The sequence below is a fragment of the Tetrao urogallus genome (genome assembly GCF_951394365.1).
Source record: "Tetrao urogallus genome assembly, chromosome: 15".
Lineage (NCBI taxonomy): Eukaryota > Metazoa > Chordata > Aves > Galliformes > Phasianidae > Tetrao > Tetrao urogallus.
Window position 1 is genome coordinate 11,685,263 of NC_136828.1, and position 11,904 is coordinate 11,697,166.

The following is an 11,904-nucleotide window of genomic DNA, read 5'->3' on the forward strand; positions in this document are numbered from 1 at the left end:
GATTGTTACAGTGACCCAGCATCGTGCCTCCAGTCACGGCTGGTCCCAGCGCAGAGAGCTCATGAAGGCTTTGCTGGGCTGCTGCTGCTCCACTGGCAGTCCCTGTGGAGTGTGCCCAGCCCTCCCTGCAGAGATGTCTGAGTGGGCAGTGATGGGCTTCAGCTGCTCTGCCCACCTTGGTTCTGGGCTCTGTGCGTGCAGGCAGTCCTACCCAGCTGCAGGTGTGAGGACAGCAGACAGCAGGTGGCTGTATCTGCTATGGAAGAGCACGAATGTCCCTCATCTGTTTGGGAGCAGCAGGAGACAGCCTGGAGGTGGTAGGAGAGTGGGTACAGAGTTCCTCTGTGCGCAGCTGGATGACCACTGTGATCAGCACTGCATCTGGAGCTGATGGAGGCACACAGTGACAGGTATGGCTGCTCCCTCCTGCCTCTCCCCCAGAGAAAACCCCACGTTTTACAAAATGCACATCTGCTGGCTGTGTCTCCCCAAAACTGCATCGAACTCCCTATACTTGCTGTACTGTCACACTCCATAGTATGTGCTATTTATACTCACGCTGCTCGTGTAATCAATTATTACTCATCAAGCAGAGATCCGAATGCTGACACATGTGATCTTAAAGCTTCTGCTCCAAGCAGCAGTGCCAAAGCCCACGAGCAGGATGCAGCGCCGTAGTGCAGCAACTCTGTGCGCTCAGACGTTTCCATGGAGATGGATCTTTGATCTCATCGCACTACATGAAGGGTGGGGAAGATGCTCCCAAACTCAGGAGGAAGGCAGTGCTGATTCCCTCAGGTCAGAAGTTCCCAGTGCAGGAACTTGAGAGGCAGGAGGGCTCTGTTCTTCTTTCCATGATGCCATATCTGTAGCACCAGCGGGGTGAAGCTGTGCTGCAGCACGCACTGGGGATGTGCCTCTCGCTTGGCCAGACTGCACCTCTGAGCTGATTTAGTGCTGCTGAGGATCAGACCTTTGTCTGCACTGCAGTGTTGTGTTTGTGCTGTATGATTCATAGAGCTTTGGTGCCAGGACAGGGCACGTTGTCCTGGCTGTTGAGAAGAAATGTGAGCAATAAGGAGAAGAGCTATGAGAATGTACAGTTAGCTGGCTGCATTTCTGGATGGAATAGAGAGCAAATTCACATTTTACGTTGGAGGAATGTGCAGAAGGGAAGTGTTTGATATGATAACATGGGGGCAGTGACCAAAGGCAACAGCCAAGCTGGCTTTATCTGTCTGGATGAGCTCTGATTGTGCTGGCATGAGCTCTGTGCTGTGAGAGCTGGCAGCAGGGTCAGGGCAGCTCCTACCAGCACTGGAAATTGAGAGTTGTGTAGATGGAGCTGGAAGGGAATCCATTAGAAAAGGGCATCGTTCGGTTCAGCAGTGGCTTGCAGTGAAGGTGGGCCACGTGCTGACAGGTTCTCCACGCTGCACTGATGGGCAGAGGTGGTCCTTCATGTCTGTACTGTGTGTGCACTCAGGCAGCTGAGCAGTGTTTGTGATCCTCTCCTCCCTTTGCAGCTGGGTGGTGACACTTCCTGGTCACTTCCTGCTGTTCACAGGGTGCTGATGGATCAGTCCCTTTGTCTCTGTTACCAACACAGCCTCGGACTGCTTCTGCAGTGTGTGATAGCATGCAAGGTGAGCAAGAGTTTGTACAGAGCCTGCTTGCATTGCTGATGTTTTTCTCTTTTCAAAGCGTACCTTGCCTGGGGGCACCGAGCTGCCAGTGGTGCCCATTAGTCTCTCCTCTTTGGGGATGAGCAGTTCTCCACCCAGGCAAAGCAGTGCTCATGGTCTCCTTGCTCCCAGCCCTGTCAGGAGCAGGTGAACCTTCATGCCCTGCAGGTCTGTGGGCTCCTCAGCTTGGTCACCATTTTAGTCAACTAAGTTTAAATGCTTTCTTTATAAGGACATACGTTGTTTGAAGCTCTGAAAAAGTTACCGTATTTTTCCAATACAACAGCTCTGCTCAGTGTTAATCATAGCCATGGGTTTGCTTGGAAAGCTGATGGGTGGATTTTTGCTGGGTTTTGTTGCTGTTGATTTTTCCAATAACCATCAGTGCCAACACTGTCATTGTTTCCTGTTGATCAGAATGGGCTGTTCAGCCAAAAATGTCGTGGTGTTGTCCTGTGCACCAGTTCACTGGGGAGGAAGTGGTGGGAAGAGTGAACAGCAGTGAACATTTGGTGCTGCTGGTTTGGATGCATCAGCTAAGGATATTGGATGGTACTGAGAAGTGTTTTTTCCCTTAATTCTATGGACAAAGTGGGATTGCTGTGCAGCTCCCTGCGCCCATCCCATGGCTGTTCAAGCCTATATGGACGCTGTCACTTAGCAACTGCTGTCAGCTCTTCTTTTAGCTGCTGCTTTATTGCTGGCACATAACAGGAGTTGTGTGACCAGCCCCACAAAGGGTGTTTGTACAGCACGGCACACAGGTGTGAAAATGAGCAGCCCCACCACAGCCCTCTTTAAGATCCCAGTGTTACTTTACACCTGACCTGGGAAATGACCCCCAAATGGGAGCACCAGAACCACTGTCACCGGGCAGAGACAATGCATGAAACATCACCAGCGTTGTGCCATCCCCCTCTGCAAAGGCACTCAGCTTGTTTGAAAGATGGGCTATGAGCACAGAGAGGAGCAGCTCTGCCACCGAGGTCTGAGGTCTGGCTGTGCTACGTTTAGCAGTGCTTTGTTTCTCAGCAGAGGACAAAACCCACAGTGCTGGAGGGAAATGACACAGCACAGGGGTGTGGCTGCTGATATATTTTATCATTGTTAATTGCTGAGAACCGTGGTGAAGCTGGCTGATGAGTTTCCTCTGTAACGCGTGGTGGTTTTAAAAGCCTTGATGAGCTTGTGTTGAAAGGTGGAGCAGATTTTATGAGATGGACAAAAGAAATTTCTAAGGTGTGCGTGAGTTGGTCTGCGCTCACAGACCACCTCTCTAAGGCTCAAGCAGCAGCTACAGACACTTATGGCTCATTTTTTACTTCACTCATACAATGAGCATAACTAAGCAAAGACTGCTCTTTGAATTTTAAATGTCCAATGTATTAAAAGACAACTAACAACTATTCTTTTGGCAGCTTTCACAAAGCCGTTATTAGCACAGGGCTGAGCCAAACATTCTTTGCTACGTCAACGTGAGTCTGAGCAGTGAGAGGACAAATCCTTTTTCCAGTGCTTTGTTGAAATGTGTTGAAAATGATTCTTGGAATTTCATACCTGTGTACAGAGCAGGCAACAGAACTCGCACTGCCCCTGTTCAGATAAACAGAGCTTTGTAATCTTCCTTGTTCACAGTGCTTGCTCTCAGAGATGTGGGTTTTTCTCATCTGTGATGCCCTGTTGTTATCACTTGTGTAGCTGCTGCCTTCTACCACAGGCCACATTAAAGTAACTGACAGAGCTGAGCACTGGTGCCTTTGACACGACACGAGCCCCGTGCCTGGCCACAGCCTTTGCTGAAATCATCTGTAGCATCTGTATGGGGCAATCTGCCTCCTGCAGGGGCTGCGCAGCTCCCACGCTGATATGATGCAAAAGCTGCAGTTCCCACAAAAACTCATCCCAGAAAGGCAGCGTGCAGCTTCCTCCTCTGCCCAGCAGCCCACCTCTCTCTTTACATCCCCAGAGTCCCTGGATGGCAGGAACACAGAGTTTATGGAAGGACCACTGTTTTCATGATGCAAAGTCGCAAAAGCACTTGTATACTGACAGCTCAGTCCAGTGTGTTGCAGGTAATGAATTTATTTCTAGAAGCATACAATAGCTTGCTTTCAGTCACCTTTTTTTTTCTTTTTTAATGTTTCCTTATGTAGGCAGGCTCTGCTGCTTTCTTAACATACTTACACGTTAAAAACAGAAGAAATGCCTTTCTTTATTTACTTAGAAAAATAAAACAGGCAGATCAGTTTATCAGAGAATATACTTAAAAATAAGAGAAGCCATCAGTATTAAAACAAAGGCTCTCTGTTAACAGCTAACAAAACTATTCCTTTTTTTCTGTTCAGAGTAACACTTCCTACTATCTTCTCTTATAACACTTTGGTAGCAAAAATTCTCTTCACAAGAAACCCGTGTAAGTACTGTTCCCTCAAAGCAAAAGATGTCTTTAGTAGCAGTCAGCCTCATTCTCCTCTACGGTCCCCACAGTAGCAAGGATGTCCTCTAAGAGGGACTGGGGGCTTTTCTCCACATAGTCACTACCTTTATTTAGGTCACTGCGTAGTTCCACTAAGTTTATTGTTCTCAAAGCTAACATCATGCTCTCTGGATCTTGAAAGTCCACTTCACTACCATCACCTGTGGGGAAGTTCTGGACCAGAGAACCCTGCCTTAGTGTCCTTTGTAACCAATGAATGCCTTGTCCTGCAGGTAAGTCTCCAGTCCCTTGTGAATCTGTGGTGCTACTCTGACAGAACTGAGATTGTAAGGAAAGCAATATATCGCAGGCTTTCTGACCCACGGGCTTGTCACAGTCACACAAAGACCGAAACAAGAAGCTGAACAGGTTTGCTCGGCAAAACATCTGCAGTGGCTTGTTCTCATGAACGGAACTAGTGACTGCAGATGAGACAGGAGCATAATAGCATTCAGGAAGGCCAAGTTGGCAAAACATATAGGTACAGAAAATTTGAACCAGTTCCAAACAACCAAGTTTGACTTCCCAGTCTAAGTCACGTGCTGCAGTCTGGACCACCGTAGTGACGAACTGCTCTGTCTCTTCCGGTTTACCCGTGCAGCTCTCTTTCACCCACATGGTGAAGACGCTCATCACAGCTCTCCTAGGAAAGACCTCTGGGTCTGTGCACAAGACTTCTTGAAGCTTTGCCGCAGTTTTCTAAATGTAGAAAGACAAAGGAGGAAAGGAACATTACAAACAGACAAAAAAGCACAACGAAAAACAGGGGAACAATGTGTAGTTCTGCTCGTGTCTGCAGTGGATTACACAAAGCCGTACCTCTTTATTATACCGGCTCCCTGCAACACGTGACTGTGGAACAAAGACATAAATAATGTAGGCCAGCTGTCCCATAGCCGTCACAGCGCTCGCTCGCACGTAGCTCTCTGGATCCTCCAGAAGGTTTTCTATACGCTTTGGCATCTCCGAAAACAGGAGAAACTTCCTGAAATCCCTACGGTCTGTAAATGAGACAGCAATGCAAAGAAGTGAGGCTTTGTTCTCTCGGAGCATGAACTTGTTTCCAATGCAAACAGTGATTTGTGTCATACGAGGATGATCGCTGACTGCAGGGCAGCTGACAGTGAACGGAGCTGCTGCTCACAGGAGCACGGACACTTTCTGGCAGGCTCCTCACTTTGCAGCAGCTTGGTGAATTCCAGCTGTGCCGTGTTTGACACTAGAGTTTGGAAAAATGCATTTACAGTTGTTTCTATTGGTGAGAAATAATTTGCTCCAGGTAAATCAGAGTGTGGTTTCAGCCCCATCAAGCAACTTTTGTTTAAGGGAGAAAGAAAAGAAAGGTCATCCCTTACTGCTGTCAAGCCACACAACATAGTTTAATTTGCTAAAGCTGTCATTAAGGAGGACACAGCAACTCAAATTCAACAGAATAGTGGCCTATGTTTATGAATCTTTTTGACAGATTTTGACTGTGACCTGAAAGTAAAAATCTCAACTTATCTTTTCCTTCCTTCCTTCCCCCTGCAGTTACAGGTCAGAGGATGCTCCACAGACCTGACTGACTTTCACAACATTACAAGAAACGGTCCTCCAATCTGACCCATTAAATCTCTGCACATACCTGCCAGGGTTCTAACCAAGCTGGTGAAGAACTCCAGAGAAGAGTCTCGTACTTCCCAGCAAGGACTGCACAAACGCTTCTGCAGCACCAGGAACACCTCTGTGAAAGCCAAGCAGGAGGGGGGAATTGAGATGAAAGGTAACAAACCAAACCGCTGTGCAGCCTCTGCACTGTTTTCTGATGTGATCCCTTTTGCTGACTTTGCTTCTCTCACAGTTCCTCAAAGCACTGTATGAGCAGATACAACTAAATTCAGCACAACTGGAAACAAATCCTAAGTGCTTTAAGTGGAAAAAGAAGGTGAGAGCACATTTCAGATGCGCCACCAGTTGCTGTTTGTCCAACTTTGATAGCTTTGTTACCTCGCAAAATCTTGTCAGCTTGTTGCTTATTTTTGAAGAAGGATACTCCTGACGAGCTCTTCAACCACCTGGACATAGCTTTAAATGATTTCTTCAGAACCTGAAGAAATACAAAGCAGATGTACTTTATTGCAGGAGAAGGTGTTTTTGTCTTTATGCTAGACAAATTTTTTTTTTTTCCACTCAAAATTACAGTGAAATTGTCAGAAGAAATTAGTGCATGCACTTTCATTCTATAAAATAAGCCACAAATGAATAGTGCTTATGCCACATTTCTAGCCAACTGTTCTCAACTTTAAAACATTGTGAGTGTCTCCAGCTTTTCACTTGCAGCTGTCACCTGAGTCACTTGGACAAAAGAAAGCAAGAAAACAAAAGTGTTACTGTAAAAGATTTTATTACTTAATAGCAATGTCAAGTGGATTATATTGGCTCTACAGTCAGACATGATGGCTCCTATATTTTCAAGAATATCTATCTGACTTACTGATCAACTACTTGCTCATTACCATTTTAGCTATTTCCTGCAAGTCCCTCAGAAGAAGCCTTCTAGATATTCTTATACTAACTGCTAAGAAACACCTGTTGTCAGACTGGTTGTCAGAAGTATGTTCCACTGGGCAAGCCAGTAGATTTGGAGCCTTCTTTAGTTCAATACTCACAGTAGGAGGAGTGTTTGGACTCTCCAGGTATATCAGAAGGACGTCAAACAAACTTCTCATAGTTGTGTCAGTGCCTGAAACGTTTAAAAACAAAGCAAAACAAAAACTCAAGAACCAACATTAAGAAAAAGGGAATAATTCAACTCTTCAAATATGGAATGAAAGAGGATTATAAAACTGTTTTATAGAAGAAAGCAAGCACAGTCTTCAAATACAGAATAGTAATCTCCAAAATTAAAATTTAAGTGCAAAGTTTAACTCACAGTTGCAGTTAGGAAATGCTGCAAGGACATCAAGAGCTGACTTCTGTACTCGGAAGCAACCTGCCAAGACTTGGCTAATCTTGCTTCCCAGAGGAGTAGCTGGAATCAGGAGGCCTTTACAGAACAGTAATGTCGTCATGACAGAACACAGCAAAGATGTATAGGGTAAATTCCTGGGCAAAAAAACCTAATGGGAGGGAAAAAAACACAACAAGCTTCTATCAAATGTTTCAAGCATACATACAGAGAAAGTTTCTGGTAGAGACACAGCAAAAGCTGCAACTTCCATTGTCCTTACGGTAACATAATGCTAATAACTGCTAACAAGTAACCTCCCTCTCTCCCAGTGAACCATTGCATAAATGGGAGGAGATGCTTTTCACTACTTGGGAAAGCAACTCTATTTATGTTTTTCACTGGATCAATACTTGCAGTGGACATAATGTATGGCAACTAAGCCTGTGAAGGTAGACGTAAAACCAAGTATGGTCCCTGTTTACAAGACTTAATATTCTTCTGTTATGCTATTGGGAATGTATCCTGATGGATTTTCTAACTAGCAGAACTCACTTTTTCCACAGAGAGCAGCTCCCCCAGATGAGCAAGGATCTGGCACAGAAAACTAGCACAAGATGACTTGGAGGATAGCAGGCTTTCAATAGCAGAGGGATCACTAACTGACTCATACAGCAAACCTAGGGAATCAAAGAAGGGAAAAACTCAAGCTGTTAGTGATTACAAAGGACAGTGATCTCCAAACTTGACTTCTGAGCTACTATTTTGAGGTGATGCAGCATGAAGATCCCTTCAAATGCAACCGTCAGCAGGACGCTGCACTTTACCACAAACATTGCTGCTGTCCTTGACTTTTTCTTTTAATCTTTCTCCAGTTTTTCTGAACCAGGCACTTAAAACACTGGTAAACAGAATAGCCTCTAACTTTTCTATTGCAATACTACCTGAACATTCCACGGAGGCTGCTCTCAAAATATACTCCATTGGTTGAAAGAGAACAGTCAGTGCTTTAATTGTCACAACCTGTGGGCTTCAAGGAAGAAACAGCAATTACCAAAACAAGAAAATGTCAACTCTACCCCAAACATCTATCCCCAAATGCTGAGCAGACCAGTGATTTTCACACAGGCTTGTAAAAAAGCCAGCAACAGGACAGAAATGAAATTACTGTCACAAGTCGAGCGTTCTTCTGATTCTCCTTGGCTAACTGAAAGAGAGAAATAGTTCTGGAATTGACAAACAGCCTCATCCAGCAGTAAAGAGTGAAAACTTGTGTAAGAAGAGAGTTTAGACAGGCACTTATTGCATTAAAAATAAATATATATATATCCCAGTAAGACACACGTGTTGGTTAGTCTGAAAATAAGTATCTATGTGCTATAGTCATTCAACGTATGATGACTTCTCCATGCTTTTTCACCATCTAAAGGGAGAAGATGCCACTGGATTTCTCTGAGGTGCACAACAGATGAGGCAACAACTTAAACAGCAACAAGGCAGAGTCCAACTGGATACATGGGAAAATACTTTTCATAGTGAGACTGTAAAGAACTGGAACTGGTTTCCCAGAGCAGCTATGGAATCCCCATCCTTTGGGATATTTGAAACTGGATTGGTGAAGGCCCTGAGCAACCCAATCCATCTCTAAATGCAGTCCTGCAACGTATAAGAAGTCAGATTAGATCACCTATACTGCTTCCTTCTAAATTAAGTTTTCCTACTGTTGACAGAGATGCACGATGTGTGCAAGATGCACACTTCTGTTGGACAGTGGTTCAAGTTGTTACACTTGTCAGAGTTCATGCGAAAAGTAACCAAATACTTCTAAATTTGACAGTCAAAATATCCATCTTAAACAACCTTGGCCTTAAAAAGTTAAAGGAGCTTTGAATTTCTGTCCGAAATTGCTGTCTGTAGGTAAGATACAAAAGCATGTGTGTGAACATGACACTGGCTCTTTTCATTTCTGTCTTTGAAACAATTATTCTAATAGCAGTGTCTGAAGTTTGTTAGCTATTTGCATGGTTCTCACCAATCAGTCCACTGAATTAAGCAATACAGTGGAAAATGCAGTGCGGTGAATAAAACAACTCTCAGAAACGAGCAGAGATGTTGGGAGCATTTGCAGAGTGAAAAAACTTCATAGCAGCAACTCCTACCATGGGTAGATCTTCAGAATTCCCACTGCCAAAGCACCTGATTGTTCTGGGGTTAAGTGTTCCAGAGCAGATGTCACTAATGCCCGAAAACTGTCTTCACGAAACACAGGAGACCTGAGAAGAAAGAACAGTAAGTCATATGTCCTACTGACACAAATGGTATTTCTCATCACTGGACCCAAGATCTTCACCTTGCCATGTTTAGAAGAAGATCCACCAGTATGTGTTGTGCTTGAACAGAATCTTCTATCAAGAAGGATTCTACTCGCTTTGCAACGCCTAACCAAAGCGCTTTAGTCCAAGGAGCATGACAACTGCCAAACAGACTAGTTAACAGTTTTAATGACTGCTTGACGTGAGAGGCAGAGTTGGATTGAAGAGAATCTTCTATATGCTTTATAATCACGTGGGCACACGCTGGCCAGTCGCAGTCCTTGGCATCGAGAGGTACAATCAGTTCAGGCCCTACAGAGTAGGTGAGCAAGTGCACCAGAAGACAACGGGCAGCTGAAGCCACAAACAGGCTGGGATCCCCTTGCAGAACAAAGATCACATCTATGCCTCCTGTGTGAAAACAAAACAGAAGTCAATGAAGGAAAATCACAAGTCTTCCTATTGTGGAGTCTTGCTGCAGTCCAGCTGTATATTATTTTAATCCAAGTAACACAGAGGCTTAAATGTGGTTTGTTTTTTAACGTTTTGTGGTCTCTGTTGCCTTTTAAAGTCAGACAGTCCCTAGGTACAAGCAAACAAAAAGAAGAAAGTAAAATTTTTCAGATCTTCACATGTCTTAGTAACTCAGGAACAGAAGACTTCATTCTAATGGCTGTAATATTAGGAGGGTATATTTATGGAAGGAGCCTGTACCATCTGCAGACAGATCCAGTAAGGAAAAAAGGGAATTGCAGCAGCAGTACTCATTTCCATCACATGCTGCATAGGCTAGTACCAATCCAGCATTCCTGTCCTCTTTATATAGAGGATCTAAAGTTAGTGTTAACAGCAGGAAAACTTAAAAACCACGCAAGGAAAATGAGACTGCAAAATGTAAGTGTCAAGAAATAAATGAATTCCTGGTTAATTTTTCATCAGTAAAATCGTAGCAAGATGGATGGGAGGACTTGGGGCATTACCAGCCCTGGAAGCACTCACCACCACTGCAGATGAAGTGGAGGGCAGACTGGTGTTGCACCATGCTGTGGACGCCCTCCACCCAGCCACTTCGCACAGATGCATCTTCCCATGCTGCTCTCTTCAGAGGCCCATCCTCACCAAAGAGCCTGGCCAACAGCCCCAGCCGCTGAGGGCAGAGAACACACAGAATAAAGAGCAAGCAGAGGGGCTTCAGAGGAGCAGAGAAGCTGCATGTCCAGTATAAAAACTGCAGTGAAACCTTCTACATAAACACTAAAATAGATAATTTTCAGATTCTCATGCTTGAACTCAACATAGCTCTTTTTTATGGACTAAGCAGTGTAAGGGTTCTATTGTTTGTTTCTTTAGATGCAGCAGAAAAGTTACATATACATTAGATCCGTTAAGCTGCTTTATGTTGCACGCATCTCTTTCCCAAACCAGAGTTTTGTACTATAAATGGAGTCTGCTATATAGAACAGGTCTTTAAGAAGCTCCCTTATTTTTGCAGGAAATCAATCTACTATGGTCAGAAAACTACATCTGTAATTGCAGTTTAAATCTAAAGGACCTGTCCAGGGATATATGATATTCTGCAGCTATTGATGAGACATACTGATATCCTATATAATGTTTTGAACTGAAATTGAGAATTACTATGTATGAGGACTTACAGCTTGCTGCAAGACAAGCAATGGGATGACAGCAGCTTGATGTGAGAACTGAGAAGGCTTACTGCAGGTTATCATTGAGAAGCCTGACATGCAGAATCTGTACATATCCAGGAGTCCTCAGCACAGGGGAAAGCAGGCGCACAACTCACCTGCAGGTGCACGAAGCTGTTCTCCGCAGCCGCGACTATCCCAGCTAACCGCAGCGTGAAGGACAGGACTTTCGGCTCCGGCTCCGGCAGCGCCAGCACGGCGGTGAAGAACTTCGTCAGACAGGGGTTGTCTCGCAGCAGCTTCGCGGTGGGCTCTGGTGAACGGGAATTATCCAAGGACAGGAAGCGGCGTCGCGGAACTCGGCGGTACCGGTGATCCTCGGCTTTAGCTGAATCCCAATCCCCCCCCCCCCTTACCCTTCCGTCCCCCCCCGGCGCAGCCCTCGGGCGCCCTAACCCGCACTCACCGGCTTCCCTCAGCTCCCGGAACCAATCGAGCAGTTTTTCCAAGCAGGTGTCATCCGGGCCGCGCTGCCGCGGATCGGCCAGCGCCGCACAGACGCGGGGCAGCAGCAGGGCGCACGTACGGCTCATGATGCGGCGGCCCCGGGGTGACATGGCGGCGGGGCGGCGGGGCGACGTTGGGCTCCCCAACGACCAAGGGAGAACTCGTTACCACCGCCGCCGGCCGTAAAGCGAGTGTCGCAAAAGCCGGGCGCGCTTAGCGCGCGCCGCTAACGTCGGATAGGCGGTTTTTGACGCAAATTAAGCCTTCCAGGCTCAGCGCGGCCCGGCCTTCCGCCATTCCTACCTTTCACGGCCGCTGGGTGGCACTCGCGCCCCGCAGCACGGCCTCACGG

The 11,904-nt window shown here is 45.8% G+C and overlaps 1 protein-coding gene across 1 annotated transcript; it reads right to left on the reverse strand.

Moving 5' to 3' along the window:
* Window positions 1–4,131: 4,131 nt before the first annotated feature.
* Window positions 4,132–11,662, reverse strand: BRAT1 (BRCA1 associated ATM activator 1; the record flags this gene model as incomplete). The annotated part of the gene is made up of 13 exons (XM_079542951.1): window positions 4,132–4,860; window positions 4,981–5,162; window positions 5,786–5,884; window positions 6,148–6,247; window positions 6,810–6,883; window positions 7,073–7,259; window positions 7,649–7,767; window positions 8,032–8,117; window positions 9,247–9,360; window positions 9,438–9,810; window positions 10,399–10,546; window positions 11,204–11,358; window positions 11,512–11,662. 13 exons carry the CDS (start codon window positions 11,660–11,662, stop codon window positions 4,132–4,134), a joined length of 2,517 nt encoding a protein of 838 aa, XP_079399077.1.
* Window positions 11,663–11,904: the final 242 nt, after the last annotated feature.